The sequence below is a fragment of the Chroicocephalus ridibundus genome, chromosome 13 (genome assembly GCF_963924245.1).
Source record: "Chroicocephalus ridibundus chromosome 13, bChrRid1.1, whole genome shotgun sequence".
Lineage (NCBI taxonomy): Eukaryota > Metazoa > Chordata > Aves > Charadriiformes > Laridae > Chroicocephalus > Chroicocephalus ridibundus.
The window spans coordinates 224,798-250,034 of NC_086296.1; the positions used below are offsets into that span (position 1 = coordinate 224,798).

At 38.1% G+C, this 25,237-nt stretch overlaps 1 protein-coding gene across 2 annotated transcripts in view; it reads left to right on the plus strand.

Moving 5' to 3' along the window:
- The window catches only part of PI4KA (phosphatidylinositol 4-kinase alpha), a 66,259-nt gene that overhangs the window by 35,087 nt on the left and 5,935 nt on the right, over window positions 1-25,237 (plus strand). For both annotated transcript variants that reach the window (XM_063350959.1, XM_063350960.1), the window contains exons 20-52: window positions 718-826; window positions 1,347-1,483; window positions 2,413-2,546; window positions 3,577-3,659; window positions 3,936-4,006; window positions 4,124-4,248; window positions 4,655-4,736; window positions 5,462-5,545; window positions 5,926-6,015; window positions 7,237-7,356; window positions 8,981-9,073; window positions 9,427-9,583; window positions 9,860-9,987; window positions 11,238-11,396; window positions 11,660-11,811; window positions 12,334-12,441; window positions 13,157-13,284; window positions 13,365-13,484; window positions 14,142-14,221; window positions 14,384-14,577; window positions 15,302-15,392; window positions 15,583-15,750; window positions 16,302-16,355; window positions 17,613-17,733; window positions 18,037-18,166; window positions 20,302-20,372; window positions 21,245-21,317; window positions 21,438-21,508; window positions 22,071-22,180; window positions 22,800-22,904; window positions 23,371-23,496; window positions 23,818-23,938; window positions 24,610-24,769. In XM_063350959.1, the coding sequence (XP_063207029.1) occupies window positions 718-826; window positions 1,347-1,483; window positions 2,413-2,546; window positions 3,577-3,659; window positions 3,936-4,006; window positions 4,124-4,248; window positions 4,655-4,736; window positions 5,462-5,545; window positions 5,926-6,015; window positions 7,237-7,356; window positions 8,981-9,073; window positions 9,427-9,583; window positions 9,860-9,987; window positions 11,238-11,396; window positions 11,660-11,811; window positions 12,334-12,441; window positions 13,157-13,284; window positions 13,365-13,484; window positions 14,142-14,221; window positions 14,384-14,577; window positions 15,302-15,392; window positions 15,583-15,750; window positions 16,302-16,355; window positions 17,613-17,733; window positions 18,037-18,166; window positions 20,302-20,372; window positions 21,245-21,317; window positions 21,438-21,508; window positions 22,071-22,180; window positions 22,800-22,904; window positions 23,371-23,496; window positions 23,818-23,938; window positions 24,610-24,769 (3,755 nt within the window). The remainder of the gene's footprint in view (window positions 1-717; window positions 827-1,346; window positions 1,484-2,412; window positions 2,547-3,576; window positions 3,660-3,935; window positions 4,007-4,123; window positions 4,249-4,654; window positions 4,737-5,461; window positions 5,546-5,925; window positions 6,016-7,236; window positions 7,357-8,980; window positions 9,074-9,426; window positions 9,584-9,859; window positions 9,988-11,237; window positions 11,397-11,659; window positions 11,812-12,333; window positions 12,442-13,156; window positions 13,285-13,364; window positions 13,485-14,141; window positions 14,222-14,383; window positions 14,578-15,301; window positions 15,393-15,582; window positions 15,751-16,301; window positions 16,356-17,612; window positions 17,734-18,036; window positions 18,167-20,301; window positions 20,373-21,244; window positions 21,318-21,437; window positions 21,509-22,070; window positions 22,181-22,799; window positions 22,905-23,370; window positions 23,497-23,817; window positions 23,939-24,609; window positions 24,770-25,237) is intronic.

Here is a 25,237-nt window from a genome sequence, read left to right on the forward strand (position 1 = left end):
TGCTATTTAGGATAACAGACTATGAACTTTGTTATATGCAATTTTATATAAACGTATATCATAACCATTCTGTGATCATATTGGCTGGGAGTATAAACTGTGCTCCTCCAGTGGCAGCAGCTGCTGTGCAAAAAGTATCAGAGAATTTTAATAAATGTCTTGAAAATAATGCTCTTTTACTTGCTTGTTTAGATAGTAAATTCCCCAGAACTGATGTCATGGTGTGCGTGGGTGCAAGCAATGAAAGATCCCCAATTGGTGCCTCAGTGTATTTCCACAAAGCCAATAAACAATAGCAACCAGAAGTATGTTTGACTGATATTTATTTGGGTTTGAGTTCCTTTGCACTGAAGCAAAGCTGCATGACATTGTCTTCAGCACAGTTTAAAGGATCATGTGGTCGCTTCCTCTCTGCGGTTGATAGTATATTAATATTATGTATTCCCTTCAGAGGTTACTGTATCAGCATGATATTATTCCTGTGTAAAACAGAGGAAATTCTTACTTCAGGCATCTCAGATGTTAACATTTAAGATATTCTAAAAGCATGTAATTTTCTTCGGTACAAGAGCAATGCAATGCTAGTTTTCATAGGTGACAAAGAATATTACCTTTGTAAATCATGGTAAAGAAGGTACGTTAATTGATTTCTTCGCATGGAATTAAGTTACTGGAACTCCCACCATCTTCTGATGTTAATTTTTATTTCTTTGATAGCTCACTAGACGCTTGCCACCCATCAAGGAGGCCAAGCCCAGGTTGCAAAAGCTATTCCGTGACTTCTGGTTGTATTCAGTGCTGATGGGATTTGCTGTGGAAGGATCAGGTAGTGTAAATTCTAAGACAGCAACATTGCTGCTCACATTTAAACTCTTAACGAATGTAAGGGTAACTGTATGCAAACTGTTCACAGTAGGCTGAAGAAAAATTGCAGGCATAAAATACTACAAAGTAAACAGCTTACACGACACTTCTCTGGTAGGATTTCCTTATATCTCTGCTCTGTTTTGCTCTGATATTCAGCACAGTGCAATTTGTTATTGTACTTAATACAACGGTTAGTCTTAGTTAAGTATGAGTTTTGGCAGGTACGGTCCTGAAATGGAAGATCAGGCACGTGGGGTACAGTGGTAATTGGGTAGATACTTCTTATCCATTGAGAAACTTCACTTGGAACTACCTAAACATGTTTGTTATGTTTGGAACATGCATCACTTGTGTTGAGTGTTTGTGCTTAAGTGCAGGAAAAACTGGCCCTAGGAAGTAGTACAAAGCTTGACAATGCTAGTTAACTTTGAATCTTAATATTGTTCCACCCCACCTTTCTCTTTGTTCTTGTGCTCTAGGTCTCTGGCCAGAAGAATGGTATGAAGGTGTATGTGAAATTGCCACCAAGTCTCCATTACTCACGTTTCCCAGCAAAGAACCACTTCGATCTGTTCTTCAGTACAATTCTGCCATGAAGAATGATACTGTGACTTCTGTAAGAATTAATTTCTTCTATTATCTTCTTCCAGAATGGCTGTCAGTGTTAAATGATACAGTAACCATGATTTATTGAAATAGCACAATACCCGTTCAACCTGCGTCCTTTTAGTGAAAAACAGCTTTTTTACACTACTGTTATGACAACACTGTACATAAATTACTTGGTTTTAGTTTTATTGAGTGTTAATACAAGTGTTTAGGGTGACAGCTACACTATTTTGATTAGGTGTAGAAACCAAGACCGTGGAGATGGAAGCCTTTTAATAGTTTTTCATCTCTTTTGTATCAGACAGACAAAACTTGCACTGTTTAGAAAAAACAAAACGAGAACCTTTGGGAGGAAGCAACACATTCAATCTTTCAAAGAAATTTTAAGTGAGCTTTTGCCCTTTTTATCCTCTGGCTTCGTACTGGTATGCTTCTCTCTCCCTAGTATTTGCAGAATAGATTTTGCCCGAGGACTATTTGTAGTAGCAGTGTAAAGTGGACTGAAGAGTTGCAGTTCATGAAATGTCTTTGTCTCCTCCCAAATAATACAGAAATCTGCATTGTTCCTAGATACTTAGTTTTGCGACATTAGAGCAGCACAACAGACCCATGAAGCTTAAGAAGCTGGACAAAATTGATGTTGATCAAAACTACATGCATTTAGTGTAGGAATTGTATTTCTTCATTGGTATAACTGCATGGAAATTAGCAGTTATTTCAGCACGGAGCTTGACTCGAGTATTTAATTCTGTTTAATTCTGTATTTAAAGAATCGTAACTTGCTGGGTCGAAGCAGGTTGATCTTAGTGTGCAGAGAGAGGCATCCCTGCATATTGTTTGCAAAGGTTAAAAAGTAAAAAGAGTAATAGCTGAAAGCAAATGTTTTCAGAACACAAACTACTCCCACTTCAGATAACTTCATGTATTCATCTCTAGGCTGAATTAAATGAATTGCGGAGTACCATAATAAATCTCTTGGATCCTCCTCCAGAAGTGTCAGCATTGATCAATAAGTTGGACTTTGCCATGTCTACCTATCTTCTTTCTGTTTACCGCCTAGAGTATATGAGGTATATATATATTTATATACACACTTTTTTCACTGATGAATTAAAAAAAAATAAATTAAAAACTGTGTATGTTTGAGTCAGATTTGCCAGGCACTAAGATAAGTGAGAATCAGTATTTTGAGTCACGTTAGCCCTACTGAAGATTCCGAAACTGGGATTTCATCTCTGCAAAAATATCTGCAGGGTACATAAAAAGGATGGAATAATATAGTAGGGCTCCCAAAATGGAATCTGCTCTATACGAGAACTAACAGAAGATGGACCAAAAGGTTCTTTAAAGGAATGTCTTGCAAGCGTAATGTATCCTTTGCACAGAGTCTTGTGCTCTGAAGGACAGCATAGATGCGTGCCTATTCTTTGAAATTAGTGTAATGTAGGAGCTGAGAAAATTTTTTGTAGCGTACTTTCCCCCCCTCAGCAGTTTGTATTAGGCTGTACTAATCAAACATGCGGAATTCACAGACTATTTTTTTTTCATTTAAAAGTGTATTTATTACTGCTATTCAAAGAAACGTGTAGCTGAAAGCTGGGGTGGTGGTCAAGCAGTGAGGAAAATAGGAAGAAAATTCTCCGTCACATTTTTACTTTGATAATAGCTGACAATAGGGACAACCATTTCCAGAAACATCTTGGCTGTATTTTAGAAACAATTTTTTAATAAGTGATGTTTCTATCATATGCAACTTCAACAGATGCAAAGCCTATAGAAGTGCCAAAGATTATACTGTGTTTATATGTTTGTGGTGACTGTGTAAGTGCTGAGGTGTGGAAGTTATTCTCTCAGTGGCAAACAAGCATTTTAAGATCTGAGCCCTATTAGTTGAATGTAGAAACAAATAGCAATATCACCCTTACTAGAGACTTGCAATCATCATGAAATGAACAATTACTGTATGTGTGCGGTGTGTACTGTAATGTTGAAGTGCATAAATTTGTGTTGAAGATGTTTAAAAGAAAAGTGGGGGAAAAAAAAAAAGCTAAACCAAAAAAACCCAGAACAGCCCAACCCACAAAATTCTTCTTTTCCTAGGGTGTTGCGTTCAACTGACCAAGATCGCTTCCAAGTCATGTTTTGCTATTTTGAGGATAAAGCAATTCAAAAAGACAAATCTGGTAAGATTACCTGTCTGGGTTATTTTGCAACTTGAGACGCTAAGAAGTTACCTCCAGGCATGCAAAACTAAAACAAATGAAGCAACTATGTAACAAAATAAATCACGTTTACTGGATTTCTGTTGCTTTATTCTTGTCAAGAATGCTGGTTTTATTTTGAAACAGCTTAGTTCAGTGATGGCTGAGTAAACTTAAACACTTTTAAACTGTTAAACATGGTTTATAAAGCAGACATAATACTGATAATCAAACTTGTCACTTCTCTCAATTCCTCAGGCATGATGCAATGTGTGATAGCTGTTGCTGATAAGGTGTTTGAAGCTTTCCTGGCAATGATGGCTGATAAAGTAGGTTACATGGAAACTAAAATTTTAAATTTGTATAAATGTTCTCATTTCAGTTTATGAAAGTGTGCTTGTCTCTTTCCTTAAAAGCTTCATGCTTCTCTTTGGCATGCTTTTTAGCCTAAAACTAAGGAGAATGAAGAAGAGCTGGAGAGACACGCGCAGTTCTTGCTGGTGAATTTCAACCATATTCACAAGAGGATCAGGAGAGTTGCAGACAAATACTTATCTGGTCTCGTAGACAAGTGAGTATAGATTTAATTTTCCTGTTCTCTTTTCACATTGACTTACGCAGTTGATGACAACAGTCAAGTGAATTTCTTGGCTGGTACTTCTGCTGAAACATCTTAAAAAATAACATTCTGTGGTATTTTTAACCTGGGCTCTGAAATCCCTTATGCTTAAATGTCTGCTTGGTATTCCTGTGGATGGAGCAAAGCAAAATGCCCATGAAATAAATGCAGTCTCAACTTAGCTCTACTTAACTTGCTCTTAGACGGCTTTTGACTGTATTGAGCTTGGCTGTTGTGTGACTTCTGTTGAGTATGAGCTACGTAGTGGAGCTCTTTGAGCAGCTTCATTTCTTGAGAAAATAATTGCCTTCCTTAGCTCTCCATGGTTATTGTGTTTCTGAATCTTGTCTTGCTCTAGATTTCCTCACTTGCTGTGGAGTGGAACTGTGTTGAAAACTATGCTAGATATTCTGCAGACACTCTCCCTGTCTCTTAGTGCAGTAAGTTCCTTTTTTAGTAATGCTATTAAGGAAATAAAGTATATGTTCCCATTTTTCTTTTTATTTTGTAGAACTGAATTTTTTTACTTTGTTTTGCCTTTATTTGATATTTATTTAGGTTCTTAATTTGCTTTTGCTTTCATTACTAAGATTAATAAAATCTCATTTTTAATTTCTGAGAAATAAGGAGTGCATGTGTACATCTATTCCATTGGTAGTAAAACTAGTACTAGAAAGCTGGTGTCAAACATGGTTCAGAAAGTCAAATTTAGCATCAAGAGTAAGACACAGGATTACCAGTTATGGCTTGTAACTGTTGAACTGTCTCATTTGAAATAAAAATTTGATGTTTTTTTTTTAAGGGTTTGTCTTCTTTTTATGAATTATGGTTGTCATATTATGTTTTTTTCTTGTCTGTGTATGTGTATCCATATTCCTTGGATTTATTATATATTTGTATTTTTGAAGATGGAAATGCTTTAGAGAGTTCTATTTTTCTACTAAATGTTGAGGAGAGGGCTTTGGATTTTTAAAACTATACTGAAAACCAAACTAGAATAAAAATGTTTCTTACATCTGTTCAGATTGACTTTGAGAGCGAATATTTGAGTAAAAGTTTGGTGAATCAGAATTTCTTTTTGGAGAGAGTCTTGCCTGTAGTCTTCAGGTTAAGTGATGATGAATTTTATCTTATTGAGAATTAGTAATTAATTGGTTTTGTTCAGGACATTCATAAGGACCAACCATACTATGACATTCCTGATGCTCCATATAGAATAACTGTCCCTGACACACATGAAGCCAGAGAGGTAGGTGGTCCTCCTTGATTTATCAAGCAACAAAATAATGCCTGATTTTTTTTATTTTTTTTTTTATGCCGAGGCAATAAATTAGTGATCTACTGTGAATGGTCCTTTTTTTTTTTTTTTTAAATACTTCCCTAGGTAAGGTTTTTCTCATACCATATGGCACTTGATATTCATGTTTTTCTGAATCTCATTGTCTTACTTGACTTGCAACATGACGGTTCTTTGCTTACCAAGGGTACACTTAATAGTTACAGAAACTTTTACCGGTATCATGTTGCTGCAACCTGTCTTACTCTCTGTGTTACTTATTACACCACTAAAACCAGTGACTCTTATTAAATGTCCTGTATTATTACTGATTATATTGATGCTTTCTCTAGAGTATAGTCAAGGATTTTGCTGCGCGCTGTGGGATGATTCTGCAGGAAGCAATGAAATGGGCTCCCTCAGTTACAAAATCTCATCTACAGGTAATGAACCTGCTTCTGTGAAAGAATTTGATCTTCATGGATCTTCAAAATGAGAATTATCTGATGTTTTTTATTTTTTTGAGGCTATCCAAGCATCGTTTTAAATTTTTCTGTTGCTCTAAGATCTCCTTTATAGCATTGGCGGAGAATAATTAGAATTTTTTTATTTGATGTGAATTTTGATGTAGTCCGAACCTGTGTATCTTGAAAGTAATGGTTTTGTAAACAGTTGATCACCCTGGATTTACTTCATAAGTCAGAATTTCATATAATAGAATGCTGTGCCTAGCAAAGTTTGTTTAATGCTGGTGCATTAGCTGAAAATATCAGCTGGACTGAAACGTATGATTAGGATGTAAAACTTGTTTCTTGTTTCCCTCTTGGGAGGATGTTTTTTCTGTCTTTGTTGTGTGTTTTTTTAAATACAGAGAAACACGACTAATATCTGAGAATACTATAAACTACAGACTGTAATTTGAACAAGGGTGTAGTAAACGCTCACATGTGGCAGAGTTCAGTGGAAAGCTGTCACAAGACCACAGGCAAAGACTACAAAAGACGATTTATGATGTGCTAATAACATAAATGAAATACCCTTTATGTAAACAAAAAGTCTTACTACAGGAAAATGCAGGACTCTGTTCATCCTTGAATAATTGAAGAAACTGTGTAGTCCAGGTTAGAGTAGTATTCTGTCTAGAGGTGCCTAACTTAATGCTGATAAAGAATTTCTAGGGAGGCTCAAGATCTTGGGCACTGCAACTATACCTAAAGTTTATATTTCCTTCCCGAAAAAAACTTCAAGGGATTCTATCCTCATGTAAAAGGATAAGTAATTATAGTCCCTTCTTCCATGGAGTCCAAAGCATTTCCTTTTGTAAGGTTCTTTTTGTGCACAGTGATTCTTTTTAAAGAAGACCTCAGCCTTCAAGTATCTATCTCGATTGCTTTATCCTTTTACCAAATGGAACGAGTCTCACTCTTTACGTGTTTAGGAGAACATTCAGAGTTTCTTATTGCCAGGAGAGCAATACCTAAAAGGCAGTAGAGGCAGTCCATTTATTGTCAGGTATGTGTGTAATTGAGTGTTCTGGTATTTTGCAATGATGCAACACTTGCTTATGAGTTGCCTTGTTTTGAAAAACACAGTAGTTTTCCAACAAACACTTTTTTTTCGTTGGGTTTCTGTTTGTGTTTTTTTGTTGGTTTTTTTTTTGACAGGAATACCTAAACAAACATCAGAACTGGGTATCCGGTTTGTCCCAGCACACGGGGCTGGCTATGGCTACAGAAAGCGTTTTGCACTTTGCCGGCTACAACAGGCAGAACACCACTCTGGGCGTGAGTATTGGGCACGATTCTTGTTTGTTTGTTTGTGTAGCGGTGTTGTGAGTTGGGATGGACTGGCCAGTAAAATCTTATGACGCTCACTGTAGCCACATAACACAGATTTTCTAAATCACCTTTGTCGTAGCACTTGAACGTTACTCAGAAAGATATGTTAGTTATTTCCATCTCAAATCAAGGTATCTTCCAATCATGTTGTTCTGTAAAATACTGAAAAGTAAAATGATAGCAAGCAAGAAGATAAAACTATTTCTAATGCTGTTTAAGAGTTTTCTGTAGTTTATTTTTAATGATTTGAAAATGCTATCTTTGTGTAAGACTGAAATGAGCTGCTTTCTAGAATAGTAACGTAGCGTCAGGTGACACCCATTTGCTCTGAGTTTTACGGAAGTTCACTCAAAACATATATGCAGTTTTTTACAGTTCCTTTTTTCTCATTTGTGGTTGTAATTTCTGATCTCCTGAAGAAACATCCAGTAGAACCTGTTGTATCATCAGCCAGCTTGTTTTCCAGCAGCAGTTCTGAAACTGCCTCCGTGCCCAGCTTTAGCAGGATTTCCGTTTGGTTCTCTGTTACAGTTGTCATTCTAGACAGCGCTAGTCACTAAATGTAAATAGGATAAAGAACTCCCAGGACTCAGGAGTGCAGTCACATAGTTCCCTAAAGGGGCAAGGTGGAAAAACTTCATAGAATAAAGACTATGCTGGAAGAAAGCAGAAACTACAACTGGGAAGGAAATAAGAGAAACAACTTTCTCATTTTCTTAATATGTTAATGGTATTTGTATTGATTTGCATGTCAGTCAAGTGACAAAAGCTCTTTCAGAAAGCTTTTGGTTTACTGGCAGTTTGGTTTTCCTCCTGCTTTATTCCCAGGGATTGGACATTGCTAATGCAAAGATGATAGTGCACAAATTTTATATCCAATACATGTAATAAGAATAGTTCTCAAAAGTTTATCCATTGCTGAGCCAAGCATGCTGTTAGCAGTACTGAAGCAAAGCACTGCAGGAGTGTTGAATTTTTGATGGTTTTGCTGGCCTTGTATTTTAGTCTTAAATCCCCCTCCCCCCCAAAAAAACCAGAACAACACATTTTACAGTATAAAGAATATTTCTCTTTTTTTTGTATGTGTTTGAGGAGAAACCCCTGAGTCACAAATTCGTGAGTGCTTCTGCAAAGGGAAACATGGATGACTAGCGTACTTTCTAAAGACAGGAACAAAATACTCTCTCTGCATTACTCTCAGTGCAGCAAGCTGTTGTATGGAGAGGGCAGAACCAAAATCACTTCTACTCTTCTGTCTTCTTCCTTACCTGTTCATGAAAAGAAAAGGGAGCAGCAGTCCCAGAGATTCTACCCTTTTTATGCTTTTTTTGGTCTTTCAAAAAGTATATACAAATATGTATTTATTTTGCACTGTATACATATAATTGATGCACAAGTTCTTTATTTCATTTTTATCGGTCTAGGTACTGTTGTACCTAATAGTCATGATACTGTTTTCTTTAATAGTATGAAGAAAACTAAAATTAAAACTTCTGTGAATGTATAAATAGGAAAAAAGACAAGAGCTTGGATATGAACGGTATAAACAGGTTATGTGGTCTGGTCATAGGCAACCCAGCTAACTGAAAGACCAACTTGTGTGAAGAAGGACTACTCCAACTTCATGGCTTCTCTCAACTTGCGCAACCGCTATGCAGGGGAGGTAAGTACAGGATTTCTCTTAAGTGTGGAGTGTCCATGAGCTCTGGCATGGCTTTTCAGGGAATGATGTCCCTTACAATGCAAACTATTGTATGCACAGTATTTTGTGCATAAGCACAAAACCACAGACTCTGAAGTTAAATTCCTTCAAGATAAAGGGTATAATTTTCCTAGGTTATTAAACAGATCATTTTACTGTTGGTCTTGGAGAAGGTTCTTAGATTGCAGATAAAGGCTGAAAGATTTAGCAAAGTAGCAACAAAAGATGTCTCTGTGAAGTTCCTTAATCAGCACATGACCAATATCAAGCTAGATTCCTAAAAATACTGTTGAAAAACCCATTATATTTTACAGGTTTCTGGAATGATTCAGTTCTCAAATGCTACAGGACGAACATCTGACCTGAATAAACTGATGGTCAAAGAGCTGAATGATGCTCTTGAATCAGGCCATACTGAATTCTACACCCAGGCCATGTTTAAGTTGACTGCACTGCTAATAAGCAGCAAAGGTAATGAAAAACAAATGGAGTTCTGCTTTCTGGCTGTGAATGCTGAGAGTAATAATCTACAAAAACTATCTGAATACAAGCCCAGTATGCATCGACTTGAGGCAAAACTGTGTTTTGGGTGTTTTCAGTTAGGCTTATATTGGGGGAAAAGCCTTCATAAACTAGAAGCTGTTTATTAGGAATTGATTATTACATACTGTGCGCACCAGTTTCATGCTGGTGTGAAAAGCATTTATTTATTCTGTTGGAGAAATCTGAGTGAATGTTTGTTTTCAGACTGTGACCCCCAGCTCCTTCATCATCTGTGTTGGGGACCCCTGCGAATGTTCAATGAACATGGCATGGAAACAGCAATTGCTTGCTGGGAGTGGCTGCTTGCTGCCAAGAATGGAATAGAAGTGCCGGTAGGAACCGATTTAACAACTCTTTCTGTGTCCCTGCAAAGGGGGTAAGACAGAAGATTTTGAGAGATTGACAGCTATTGTGAATCTGTGTCAAGTAAGGATGTTAAATGCATGGCTAATCGCTTTAGCCTGCCAGGAAGTCTCTGTTCATGTGTTGTTGGAAGTCTGAGCACTCTCACAAAGTGGACTGTGGGAAACGGATCTTTCTCAGCAGCAGGAATTACGTAGTAAAGGAAATCTGTTAGGATCTCAGCTGTACAATTTACTTTGCTGCTGAGACGCCTGAGCTGCTCGTGACTCAGATTCTAAATAACACAGTTTATAGAATGGTGCTTTAAAACAAACAGAAATCAATGTCCCTGCTCATCAGTCAGAGCCTCTGGTATCTGGCATTGCACCCTTGCATAAAAAAAAATAGGCTTGCAAGTGTCTTGATCCTGTAACAGGCTAGACCAGCTGTGTTTTGTGAGGTGGGGGTGAATCTAATAGAAATAAAACAACTCAGCATGGTGTAGTGACAGCCCACACTCAGCTGAGGAAGCTGCCTCTGGTAATTGCTCCAGTTAGTGAGTGCAGTGTGTTTCACTTCCTGGAAAAAAATTATCAATCTAAATATACTTAGGTCAGTTTTCATGCTTATTTCAGCATTTAACTTCTTAAGCATCGGTTTCAGTTTTCTCTTAAGCTTTTGGGAAACTTCTTTCTGTCTTGTTGAGGAGATCAGATAAGCACCCTTTCATGCAGGGCTTCCTTTCTACCAGAGGATGCTGCTCTCTAGAGCAGGTTCAGCAAAAGTGAATTATGTGCCATCTTTATGTTGTGTGCTTCATCAGCTGCGCGTGGTCATGGGCCAAACTGTGTCCTGCAGTACGTGAGAGCCTGGCACACTCTTTTCTCTGCTGTCCTGGTGTTGGAGAGAGTAACCTTTAGTAGAACGAGAGGATGAAAGGCACCTGGTGATCTAACTGTTCAGTCTCCTCAACAAAGCAGAGCTCTTGTCTGCTCTTGCCCTTATTTTTTTCTTACTTGCTGAACTTCTGGGGGAGTCTTTCTTCCCTTCGTAATTCAGGAGGTGAAAGAAACATTTTATTTCAGGTGTGATGTATAGACCTGTCTCTGCGTCTCTGTTAACATTGCAGTGAATTTCAGTTGATGTACTAGATTCTTGTGTGCACTATGCAGAAAGATTGTTCTTCCCATATAACAAGATGCTCTTGAAACAAGAAGTACTGTTAGCTTCCTCTTTGCAGTTCATGCGGGAAATGGCAGGAGCCTGGCAAATGACAGTGGAGCAGAAAGTTGGCCTATTTTCTGCTGAGCAGAAAGAAGCAGATCCATTAGCAGCCTCAGAAGAGAGCCAACCAAGGCCTTGTCCGCCAGAGGTGACTCCACATTACATCTGGATAGAGGTGTGTATTTCTGCTGAATGTCCTGCCTATGGTGGTGTTGCAGTGATGCTGTGATTAAGCTACTCTGCACTACTTGTTCTCACGATTCAGAAAGGGAGTGGAGTCATGATGGTAGTCCTTCTGCCTCAAAGCCAGGAGACATGCTCTTTTTAGATGAGCATAATAATCAAGGGGAAGAAAGGTGCTTGAAACAGAAAAGACTGGGTTGTTTTGAGATGAAAAAAGGGCAAAGGAACCACGGCACGTCTTTCTCTCTTTCTCAGTTTTTGGTGCAGAGATTTGAAATAGCCAAATACTGCAGTTCTGACCAAATAGAGATCTTCTCCAGCCTGCTCCAGCGGTCTCTTTCGTTGAACACTGGAGGGGCGAAAGGCAGTTTGAATCGGCATGTGGCAGCAATTGGACCCCGATTTAAGTGAGTAGTGGTTTGTTGTTTTTTTTTCCTTGGTGGAAGAAATAAGGTTATAAAAGGGTGGGAGGAAGAAACTAAACGTGAAATGTATAACTTCTCCTTGGCTTCAAGCGGTGAAAATTCCTTTAAAAGCCTGGAATTGTGTAGAGTCTGAGCTGTGTTTTCAAAGTAGAGGTAGCTAACTCTACCTTGAAAGTAATTTTTAGTGCTTCAGAAGACTTCATGGGATAATTTCATATAGTGAGTTGCCCACATTGTGAATCCGGTCAGTGTATCAGTTGGGGATAATTTTGCTCCATTAATTGTTTTCACTTTTTGTGACTTGAAGGCTTGAACTTCCTGTGGTTCAGTAGTTACAGCTTTAGGAACAGACTGACAATAATGAAAACAGTTTGCTAAGAGCTGTGAAACAGACACTTTTCAATGAGTTGAACTGAGTTACAGCTATAGCTGTGGTTTGTGTAGTGTTGCATTGGTCACCATTTTGGGAATGCCAAAATTTTCATTCTTTATTTTGCTTATTAGGTTACTCACTCTGGGGTTGTCTTTGCTGCATGCTGATGTGGTTCCAAATGCAACTATTCGAAACGTTTTGAGAGAAAAGATTTATTCAACTGCCTTTGATTATTTCAGGTACTTTTTTATTTGCAACTATTCACTGGCAGCGTGTGTGTGATTTCCTGAACCTTCTGTGATACTTCAAAGCAGCAGCTGTCTTTCTCTTCTAGTGATTTAACTTCTTCCTTTCCTTTTTCACCCATTTTAACAGAAACTTTTCTTTTCCTTGTGCTTTTGTGTAGTTCATAAACCATCTCAGAAAGGCTTAGATATAAGTTTCAGTTATTATGTTAGGTTTATAAAGTAGTACCTTCAGGATCGTTTCTGTTCTTTTCTGTCTTTCCTTATTTTGGTGTTTATTCAATGCTCAAAACTGTATGTAAATTTATAAGATTTAAAGAATTGCTGTTACAGAGTGCGTGGCTGAAAATGTAGTTTCGCTGTTTTGAAAATACACCCACACTGAATCTGATTTCAACGTTTGACATGGGCACAACAGAAAAGAACATAATTGATAGGAATGTCTGAATGTGAGGCGGTCAGTCAGTCATAATACTAAATTTCAGGTGAATCCAAGATGCTGACAGACTGCTGCTTAATTTTCACTTGTAGTAAGAAGATTGTACTCTTCAGTCAGACAGAATAAAGCAATGAGGATAAAACGTAGTGATGTGTACTCTCATCCTTGTAGATTCTGGTCAGAATAAGAAATATGACTTGATTAGATTTGTGTGGGTTTTGTTTTTTTCTAATACATTCAGCATCACGTTATTTCTGTGATTTCTTTAAGTTGTCCCTCGAAGTTCCCTACGCAAGGGGAAAAGAGGCTTCGTGAGGATATCAGCATATTGATCAAGTTTTGGACAGCGATGTTCTCAGACAAGAAGTATCTGACAGCCAGCCAACTCGTGCCGCCTGGTGAGTTCCTTTGTGTGCCGTTTCAAAAGCTTGTTGTTTCTTTGATTGTGTTCTACGTCAGATCTGTGCTCTGTTGTTAGATAATCAAGACACCAGGAGCAACCTGGATATCAACGTTGGATCTCGGCAACAGGCTACACAAGGATGGATAAATACTTACCCGTTGTCCAGTGGCATGTCAACCATATCTAAAAAATCAGGTATTTTTTTGATGGTAACCACCTAAAATTGCAGACAACTTTATAGCATATTTTATATGTGGATATTACTTGAAGTCAATATTTACCTTTAATATTGGCTGTTGTTCTTCTGGTGGGGTATTTAATTACCAGCGCCAAACTTTAGAGAGGGGGCGGAAAAAGTCTCACTGGTAGCAAGCAGCAGACTTCTGAAATTAGCTGGGTGTTTTTGATAGAATGTTCAGTTCTCTAGTGCAGAAGAAGTAAGACTGAAAATCAAGATGTATTGAAATCCTGTAGGAAAACTGCTTTGTTTGTGCAAACATGCCCCTAGTGCTTTCTGGGGGCAGCAGAGTGACATTAGATTGTGGACTGTGTTTTTGTACAGTTATAAACTATGTGCTCTTTCTTTTTAGTAGGCTGTTGTGTTTCTAAAGTGAATGCAGTACTTGCTAAATTGATATCTCTGTAGCCTGTTGTACTCCATGTGTTCAGAGAACAATGGTACAATGAGTAGCTGCAGTGCTGACTTTCTGAAGTCACTCTTACCTAAATTTACAAGTGTTCTATGGTTATTCTGTTCTTGTGTATTAATGTTGCCAGGTGTGGACAGTTTGAAAGCACCATTTAACATACTGAACAAAAGCCACTGAAAACTATTTTTATCCTTTTCTCAAGGAATGTCTAAGAAGACTAACAGAGGTACGCAGCTACACAAGTACTACATGAAGCGAAGAACACTGCTGCTGTCGTTGCTGGTGGGTCATCAGAAGAACGCGGAAACTGTATGAATTTCTAAGACCCTGTTGTTGTTGCAGGATACATAAACTAAAGTATGAAATTTGGGAGTGTTTTTTTTCTTCTTCCAGAAAACACTTCTCTCTCTTTTTCCCCCCCGCCCCCCTCCCCGTTTCCCTCAGGCTACTGAGATTGAACGCTTAATCACATGGTACAATCCACTGTCTTCCCCTGAGCTAGAGTTGGATCAGACTGGAGAGAGCAGTGTAGCAAACTGGAGGTCTAAGTATATCAGTCTTAGTGAGAAGCAATGGAAGGATAATGTAAATCTGGCTTGGAGCATTTCTCCTCATCTTGCTGTACAGCTGCCTACCAGGTGAGATATTTGAACAGAGAACGGGTGTAATTACTGCTGCCTTGGAGTTGGGCGAGTACTTACACTGTAAGTACTGATGGAACTCGCTCTTGTTTACAGCCCCCTTGCATACTTTCATACCTGGTTGAGACCTTTGAAATTAAAATAACTATATTACTTAATATACTCATTTGGCTCAGGCTCTAGCAGAGTCCAGCTTCCTTTCCTGCCACCCATTCTTCACTAACACTTAGATGGTGTTTTGTTCAGAAGAAATCATGCTTGGTTCTCAATAGCTTTTAACCCATTAGCAGGCACAGCATTTAAACAGTGCTAAAGTAGCTTTGGATGAAGTGTTCTAGCTATATATTGGCTTGCACTTTAATAAGTATTATAGGAGAATTAGCATAGTCGGCTCCAGAAGGGAAAGGAAATTCTTTCCCCCTTACAACAGTGATAGTTTTTGCCAAGCAGAGTTCTGCACGCTGGTTTCTGTAGAATCCCAGACAGTATATTTCAGCCAAGAATCTAAAAGCGGGCTAAAATACTAGTGGTTTATACAAAAGCATTGGGTGAGGACTGGTTGTTCCTGACAGCATATTGGTCCCTCAGTGTGCATTATTTCATAGTTGGACTCTTTGTTTATTAAGCATATGCTTTTCTGCCTTTTGCTGTCCTCATCCTCACATAAATAGAAGAGGCCGTCAAAAATTTCTAATGGTTTTGTATTCCTGGTTATACTTAGATTTAAGAACACTGAAGCTATTGGAACAGAAGTGACCCGTCTGGTTCGGTTGGATCCAGGAGCTGTTAGTGATGTTCCTGAAGCGATAAAGGTACTTGTGAATATTTATACTGTTACAGGGCCCCAGTGTGCCTGTTTTATTCAGATATATTGGAAAATACAGTCTTTAGTTAACACAGTATGATCTAGTGGAACTCAATTATAGCATTACTGTCTGATATGTATTACTTAGACATTATTGAGTGCTATAAAATCCTAATGTGTCTGACCTTCTTTTTCAGTACCTGGTTACCTGGCATACAATTGACGCTGATGCACCTGAGCTCAGTCATGTTCTGTGCTGGGCACCAACAGATCCACCGACTGGCCTTTCCTATTTTTCAAGCATGTATCCACCTCATCCTCTAACAGCTCAATATGGTGTTAAAGTCCTACGATCTTTTCCTCCGGTGAGTTCCAAGGGACCCTTAACACTGCAAGTAAAGTAATGTCCCTAGTCATTATGGCCACAGGCTTCATTTTAGTACCATGGAGAGGCATGTATGATAAATGGGCACATCACATTGCAGAATGTGAATAGATTGGGATGAAAAGTTAAAGTTATTTGTCCCACATAACACTCGTGTACTGGCAACTTTTTTGTCGTAAATCACGCTAAGCTGAATTCTTCAGATTGCTCTTCTCAAATCATTCCTTTCGAATCTTCTGTCAGTGGAAAGGTGTTTCTTCTAAAGCAGCAGAAGGCTGGATTTTTAGCACTTGTCAGACTTATAGGAGGAGTGTAAAAGACATGATTATTAATGATATTTTTTAAGGGAGTAACAGGACAGAAAAATACTTTGATTTGAGGAGGTGGCATATATGTAGTTTAAAGTAAAGAGGCAGTGGAATTTTGTTCATCAGCTAACCGAAGGGAGCTTTTCTTTGTGCATGTGACCTGTCTTTCTTTCCGACCACAAAAACAATAACAGTAAAAACCCTGCCATCTTTTCTCTTTCAGGATGCCATTTTATTCTACATTCCACAGATTGTTCAGGCACTTCGGTATGACAAGGTGAGGATGTGAAACAGCTGTGTATGAACAAAACAGATTTTTAAAGCGGCTTTTACACTTAAAACTGCAAATCAGACAAAATTTCAGCTTAAACCAATGCTGCTTAATACTGTCCTATATCTAATACATAGTGGAAAAATTATTGTCTCTAGAGGCTGGCTTGCTTTGGATACACCTCTCTTATGCACAGGTAAACTTGAGAAACCAGAGGTTATGTAGCTCATCTGTCAGGAAAGAGAATTTTTTTTATGGGAAACCCCAGCTGAGGACTCTTACCTGAATAAAGCTTTTGAAGGTCTGCATGAGACAAGCAGTAGTGAAATTAAATCACTATCCTTAATCATTTTGCTGTGGAGTTAACCAGAGAAGACATCTAGGGGTGTCGTATGCTCCATCATGTATATGAAATTGGATCTTAGCTTCATCTTGCAGGAGACAGAAGTAAGGCTTGATGACAAAGTTCAGAGTTCATTAATGTGAGATCGTTGTTATCTGCCCATAAGGTATGTGAGCTCTGGTCAGTGCTTTCTTTTCAGGTGAAGACATCCCTAGTCAGTAGTGTAGGTAACTGTATTTAGTTATTATTTGAGAACTTTGCATAGATAAGTGTCCTGTGCAATGCAGAGCATGAACATCAGACGTCTTGTCTGATAATATCAGTCAAACATATAAACCTCTACAGACTACAGAAGTAGCCGCAAGTAGAGGAAAGAGAATGCAACTTCTGGAATTAATAGGATTCCCTTGTACGCTTAAACTTCCTTTGTAAGTTTGTTCTTACTTTCTAGAATTTCTGAGGAACAGTGCCCGCACGTGCAGTTCTTGCCACTAAAGTGCGCAGTCTGTATGGTGCTGTCTAGATTTCTGGCATTACAGGAGCATTTGGTTACGCCAAGCAAGACGAGTGTCTCTATTCCACTGTGCCTTGTACAGAAACTAGAAAATGCCCTAAACTCAAAGAGATTTGAAATCCAAGTAGAACAGATAGAAAATGACACAGAAGCAGAAAGAAGGTTGGTTAGAATAATGGAATAGGTCAATAATAAAAGTTGAAAACAGTTCACGACAATTCGCTACCTGTTAAAATACATTGTCATTTTCAAAGGTCTTATTGGCAATGTGAATGAGAGTGCAGAGGTCTTCTTTCCATTCATTAAATATTTTTGAGTTTAAAGAATAGCTATTAGAAGCAGTAATAATCGAGTCTGCTAGAGTTGTGATCATCTTTGATACTTACTGGGCTGGATATGGTTGCAGATGGGTTATGTTAGAGAATACATCCTGTGGGCAGCTGCCAAATCCCAGCTCCTGGCTCACCAGTTCATCTGGAACATGAAAACTAATATCTACCTGGATGAAGAAGGACACCAAAAAGATCGTGAGTGCTTTAAAAATATAATCTGGCCTGACTCCTTTCCTTGTCTCAGTTGAGACTAAATCTCCTTCCTGCTTCTCTCGTGGCAGGAGGAATCCTTTTAGCTAGGAACTTCTCTTTTATCTGTAGAGGTAGGGCCCATTCTGTATAAGCGTTCTACCTGATAGAATGCGTCAAAAGATGTGTGACAATATTTGCATCAGTACCTTTTCTGAATGCTATCTGGGGGTGTCTCTTTCCATCACCCATATCATTTAGCTTTCTGAAATAAGCCACTGACACAAAAGCTTCCTTTTTCACATGCAGCTGACATCGGGGAACTTCTGGAGCAGCTAGTAGAGGAAATAACTGGCTCATTATCTGGCCCAGCCAAGGAATTCTACCAACGGGAATTTGATTTCTTTAATAAAATCACCAATGTTTCAGCCATTATCAAGTAAGTATTGTAATTCAGAAATTGCACTCTTTGGGGCTTACTGTTCTGTTAATTACCAGCATCCTGATTAAGAGGCTAAGTTGTTTTTAGGGGTATTGGGATAGTGTTGAAAACAGAATTAATTACTTACATGATCAGAAATGGATTATTTTTTTTCTTAAATGTAATTTAAGAGTTGTAGTAGGATGGAAAGGCTGATTTTACTTTGACTTTTAGACATAATTCATACCTGCCCTGATCTCAGTGCTTAAACTCTGAGCTAGCAGTCTGTCTGAAACAACTATAACTTTTTATTCTGGAAGTAGATAATTAGGCATTTGAACTTTAGTTTTTAATCTGATTTTATCAAATACATTGTGGCTGGTAATAGTGGAATGAGGTTCCACAGAAAAGTAATGGAATTGGTAAAGCAATCGGTCCTCCTGTCCTAGTTGAAATCCCATCAGTCTAGTTATCACACTGCATCATGCATTGGCTTTTTGTATATGTTACCAATGTCCTCCTCAAAAAGTAAGCAGAGATTGGTTCAGGCAGGAAAAACAGCACTTCTCTGTTTAGGTCTACCAAATTGACTGTCATTTTCTTGCATATTATAACTTGTTATCAATATTTGTGTGGAGTTATGAAATAAACAAACAGACTAAAAACACACCACAAACCTAAAAAACCTCATGCATAGATAAATGGGTTACCTTCTGCTGAAACTCCCATTTAATTGTCATTTCTCTTTGCAAAGAGATTTCATTGTGCAGTGTAATACAAAGACGATTGTTCTTTTTGCATATGTAAGTCTTCTTCCTTCAATCATAAATTGTGGCTATGGAGAAAGATTTGGTGTCATACACACGGGATTGTTGATCTCCTAAAACTGCAAGTCCTGCTCATAGAGAGATTGTCACTGTTCACTGTAAAGACTGCAGTAAGATACGTAATTTAACGTTTATAAAGCTTGCCAGTGGATGGCAGCAGCTCAGCACACAAGCTCTAAGTCTGTAAGTGTGGTTTCATTGCATATTTTTAACACATTCTCTGGTGTATAAAAGTATTTGAAAGTCATATAAAATGTATTTCCTGGAACATAGCTCCTTTAAAATGAAGCTTTGCAAATCACCAGTTATAAGGGCATCAGGCTTACATCACAGAAACAATAAAATATTAGGTGCCTTCTATGTGCATGTTAAAATGTTTTCACCCAGTAGGATGAGTTAAAGAGGGGGCATTAGGATCTGAATATCTTGATATTTAGAATAAAATCAATCCACTGTTTGTTAATGTGAAGTCATAATTACGTGACTGATAATAATTGTGCTTTGAAAGCATTGCATTTTGCACCCTAGCCTTAAAATGAATCTGGTTTTTGTGCATCTCCAATGTAAAAACAACATAGAGGAGATGCTGTTTGCTTTGTAGATGGCATAAATGAATAAATGTATCATCTGTGATGATTTCATTATCCTACGTGTTATGTTGCTGCTTCAGTAATCTGCTGTACTCCTTAAAACTAGAGCATAAGTAATACCTTTCAGTTGCATGCTGCTACTTCAGGTGAGCACGCAGCTGTGTGACTGACTTCAATAGATGGCTAACACAAGTGCCTGTGCAAATTGGGTAATTGTACGTACCAATCGTTAACCGTGTTACCAATTATTCAGTTGACACCTGCATTCATGCTAAGTGTGTGAACAAATTAGCCGTGTAATTGCATAGGCATTTTGCCGGCTTGTCCTTTTCTAGTTAGCGATGTTTTTATTCTAGAATAAGTTCCACAAGGGAAAATTGTATTGGTATAACTAAAGAGGGGCTTACAAAGGTATAATTATCCTCAAATTCTGTATAAGGAAGAGCCTTCATATATTCCATTCACATCTCTTATGCTGTTTGCATTTGTCAACAACCCGTATGTCAAATCAGTGTTAAATCTACAAAGAAAAGACTATAACGTTCATTAAAATAGAAAATGTTCTGGTTGGGTACTGAGCCTGCAAGTTCCCTAGAAGTGGTGCAAGTAAGAGATCTTTGTCATTAGAGGAAGAAACGTTTTTAGTGAAGGTTGTATAAGTTTGAAACAAATTTGAGGCTAGTACCTAGAGTAATGTATAGTATGCAGGTAAATAAAATATCATTCGTCTTTCTAGGCCATTCCCTAAAGGAGATGAAAGAAAAAAAGCTTGTTTGAGTGCGCTATCTGAGGTGAAAGTGCAGCCTGGTAAGAAGTGATTTAATCCTATAATATAGTGGGCTTTTTGTGTTGAATATGAGTACTGAATATTCTGCAAGCAAACCTTAAAACCTCTGCAAGTGGCAGCTCTCCATTTTGGTGGTGGCTGTTTTTCTGTCACAGTTGGATTGTTTCTCTCTAGAAACATTGTTTTTACCCACCCAGTAATTTCTATATGGTGCATCAAAACTTGCCCAAGAGCAAGTTACATAATGCACACCATGAATCAAAGCAGAAATATATGTCTGAAGAGGGAAAATAAATAAGTTCTTTTTCTTTGGACCACCCTCTTCTCAAAAAAGATGAGGCGCTTTTGAGAAGTCATGTTATCTCAAGAGTGGAGCACATCCAGTTTGTTTCATTCTCCTTTTTCTTCCATCAGGCATTCCCCTTGAAATGTCATTGAAGGCCCTTTCAAACCTTGAACATATGTTTTCCCAATCTGAATCTTCTCTTTAAAATGGAATTTGATTACAGCTTTTCCTGCTCTCTGTCTAACAGGTCTCCATTCTCCTACCATGTGTTGGTTGCTAAGGGCCCTTCCTAGTGCACTGGGACATGCTGCCACATCTTATTAGGGACTATCGTAAGAGAAGTTCTGTCTGTACATTTCTGTGGTACAGATTCTGCAGTGTTAGTTCAAAACTGTATTGTATTTGTTTCTGCCAGTCACTCGCTAATGCAAAGGATATACTGCATCCTTCGTGGCTCACAGACTGTAATCTCCAGTTTATCTCTAACATTTTATTTAATTCAAAACTGTGTGCTGAAGTTATAGATGCTAAACATCAGAATTTCTCCAGCTTGCGTTGTCGCACTAGCCAGTGGATTTGTTCTTAGCTCTCTGCTCCATTTTGCAGGCTGTTACTTGCCCAGCAATCCTGAAGCTATCGTTCTGGACATTGATTACAAATCAGGAACTCCTATGCAGAGGTACCATGCACTTGTTATTCTCCCATTAAGTTAATTCATGATATTAAGTGGGTTTTTTTCTAGAAATTCTTGTTTTGCTAACTTGCGCTCATCATTATCTTTGTTTTTACCACAATTCAGTGCAGCAAAAGCACCCTACCTGGCCAAATTTAAAGTGAAGCGATGTGGAGTTAGTGAGCTTGAAAAAGAAGGTTAGTAACTGTGTCTTAATCATTGACACCACTAATTAAGTGTCAGCAATTCCTTTAAACTTTCCTGCTTTTAGTGACCTCTACTACTGTAGTAAAATTATTTACATGTTGAACTTTATCTGCAATGGTTCAGCTCAGAAATGAAACTGCATCAAAGGAAGAGAGAAGAAAATTTTGAAAACTTAAATCCATTGTTTTTGCAATTTTTTCTAAAGTCCCAGGAAGCAAGCCACATAGTACCTTGAAGAAATTTTAACATATAAATTGATTGCCTTTCTGTTTTTTAGACTGTAGCAAACTCCAGATTTTGGCAGTTTTTTCTCATAATAAATTTTGTGGGGTACTTTAGCTGGCTAGCTTAATGCAATTCAGGCAAAAATCAGGTAAATCATGAACAATATTTTGATATGTTCCAGTAGACAAAAGGAACCATCTTATGGTATTCACCTTGCAAGGCAGAAATATCTATAGTGCACCTACAGTGAAATGTTGTGTGTTTGACTGCAGATAAAGTTGCTAATTAAAGTCTGTGTCTGGGTTTTGCTTTGTACTCTTCTTGCAGGTCTGCGTTGTCGTTCTGATTCCATAGATGAAAGTGCAGAAGAAGGGGTGGACAGTAAGAAAATCTGTTGGCAGGCAGCTATCTTTAAAGTGGGCGATGACTGCAGACAGGTACAAAGCTATCAATCAGGCTTTGCAGTTGTAGAAGACAGATTTGTAGGTGAAAATATGTAAGAAGAAAATAATTTTAGTATAGAAATATTTTTCTTTGGAACTTTTAGAATCTCCACTTTTTATGGACTGAGGGAGAGAACTGTGTTGTACCACTACAGAAATTCTGGTTTCGAAACAAAGGCCATCCTTTCAAGACAGTTTGCATGACTTAAAATTCTTTTTCGGAGTTTATTTTTCGATTGAACTATTGGTAATATAGCAGTAACTTCCAAGGTCATATCCTGTACATTGAAGTTTGATTGTTTTTGATTAAGAGGGAATGCTAGCTATTATCCCTAAGAGTTATTAGGAGCCCTCTTACCAAAGAGTGATGGAAAAGTTTGTTCTTCATAGGTCAGTAGTTGTATCTTCGATGTTGCTTACTACTCACTTAAATAGCATTTATTTTTTCCCTCTTTGATGTCCCCCAGAGCCACAGTGTGTGCACATGCACACATCTGCAGACCTGCTGGGGTAACTTGGTGTTCACTTCAGAGTTCCTCAGTGTATTTTTGTAATCTGACTTACGATCCATAACCCCTGTAATGCTTGTGCAATTTTTTTTCTTGTATAACAGGACATGTTAGCTTTACAAATCATCGATCTCTTCAAGAACATATTTCAGCTGGTAGGCCTGGATCTTTTTGTGTTTCCATACAGAGTGGTGGCCACAGCTCCTGGGGTAAGTGGGCAATTAACTGTACTGCTGTAGAAAATAGTTCCTAGATAAAAAAGAGTTTCTCTTCCACCGCACATAAAAATTCCATACTGCAAGGAAATACTCCCCACATCACTTACGCCAAATATTTGGAGTACCAGCGACAGAAAGAGTCTTTGCTGCCCTGCTTTCTGCTTTTCTAAAGCTTTTGACTCTGAATTTTTGCTGCTTGTGATTATTCATGTTTGTTGTTTGATTTTTGGGACTACGTCATGCAAGTCAGTGGAAAGTCACAGAGCTCGTCTTATGTTGTGTGGAAGTCCTAAAAAACTGGATATACGCTTTTTTATGAATAAACTAGAAATTCTGTATTCAGTGATTGATAGGCGTCCCCACATTTCCCAGGGGACCTGTATAACTGCCAAAAGCCATGAGCAAAATATATGTTGGGAGCGTGCTTTACAGACCTGTTTCTGCTCTTCCCCTTCAGTGTGGTGTTATTGAATGCATTCCTGACTGCACATCCCGTGACCAGCTGGGCAGGCAGACAGACTTTGGGATGTATGATTACTTTACAAGGCAATATGGAGATGAGTCTACCCTTGCATTCCAGAAGGTAAAATATCAGTTGGCAAGCACAGCAAAATCTCAACTGAGACATTCTAGCTCTAAGAAATAATGACAAATAATTGCATAATGACTGCCATAATGCTGCATCTGGTTTCTGATGTTGATAATCCATTTTTAGCTATGAGTGAGTTAGCTAAAGAAGTTACTGCAGCTGTAGATCTATAGAGAATATCATTGAACATTGCTTCAAACTACTCGTGAATGGAAAAAACGAAAAAAACTTTGTTCAGCTGTATCTGCTCCTGGGATGGGTCAGCTACTAAATTCTCTAAGTTCTCTGATTTGTTTTAACTTCTTGTTTGTACAGGCTCGCTATAATTTCATCCGCAGTATGGCGGCATATAGTCTTCTCCTGTTTCTGCTCCAGATTAAAGACAGGCATAATGGCAACATCATGCTGGACAAAAAGGGACACATCATTCATATTGGTCAGTCATATCCACATTCAAATTTCAGTAGTTACCTTTTCCTTCCCCTGTAAAGTATTGCTCCTAGAAGACAGTAAGCCATTTCCCTTTTGAGATCAATGCATATACTGATTTCACGCTTTGTAAATATACATGGGATTTTTTCATGCCTGTTCAGTATTGTATCTGTGCTGGCTGCTTCTGTGTAAATTTGGCTTCGCAAAGTTTTGCCAGCTTCAGGAATCCGTACACACATATGTATGGGTTATGCATATATACATACTTATGCATGCATACATACATATATACATGTGTGTATATATAAGTACATAAATGTATCTTTGAGTTTCTTTCATCACTGTCTGAGGATGAATTAGATTTGACAAGTAAATTTATAAAATTGTGTGAGGCTGTAACCTCTGCTTTAGCTTTGCCTTTCTGGAACTGCACAGATGTTTCAGCAAGGAGTTTTTATATGAGGTAATCATTCTTAAATCTAGTCTAATGTCATGGTGATGATTCTTTTGTTGGTGTTCTTACAGTTCACCAAAGCTTTTTTCCAGTTGGAATTGAAATGTTGGTAGAAAAACTAGATATTAATATGCAAAATCCACTTCTCCTTTCTTCCGTAAGCTTTAACAGCACACAGTTAATCAGCAAAGTTTATGAGGCACCTTATCTTTTGTGCACAGATTTTGGATTCATGTTTGAAAGCTCACCTGGTGGAAATCTGGGCTGGGAGCCTGACATTAAGCTGACTGATGAGATGGTGATGATAATGGGAGGAAAAATGGAGGCAACTCCATTCAAATGGTTTATGGAGATGTGTGTTAGAGGCTATCTGGCAGTCAGGTAAGGTGTTCTTAACTGCTCAAAAGTGGAAGTGCTTGCATGCCTAAAACCAAATGAGAAGATAAATGACTTGTCTGTAAGGGGTCTGAGTCTGTCAGACTGTCCTGGTACATCTTGCAAACTTTGAAACAATTTAATAGTCCTGCAATTTTACAGCCTAACTTTGTGGGGTTTCTTTCTGTTCTTATATTATATTGAAAAGTTTACATATTCAATGCATAAATATGATGTTACACATTTTTCTTTCTATTCAATTTACAAATGTGTTGTTACACACATTTCCTTACACAATTTAGTATGCGGTAAGAAAATGCAGGAGAATCAAAATCTTTCCAGTTTTCCCAAGTAGGACAATCACATTAATCACCATTTCAGGTAGAGTTACTTAGGTAGGAGGTGTGAAAAAGTGCTACAATTTTCTGTTATAAAATATGCAGGGGTTTTGGTAGCTCAGCTCTTCAGCTGTGA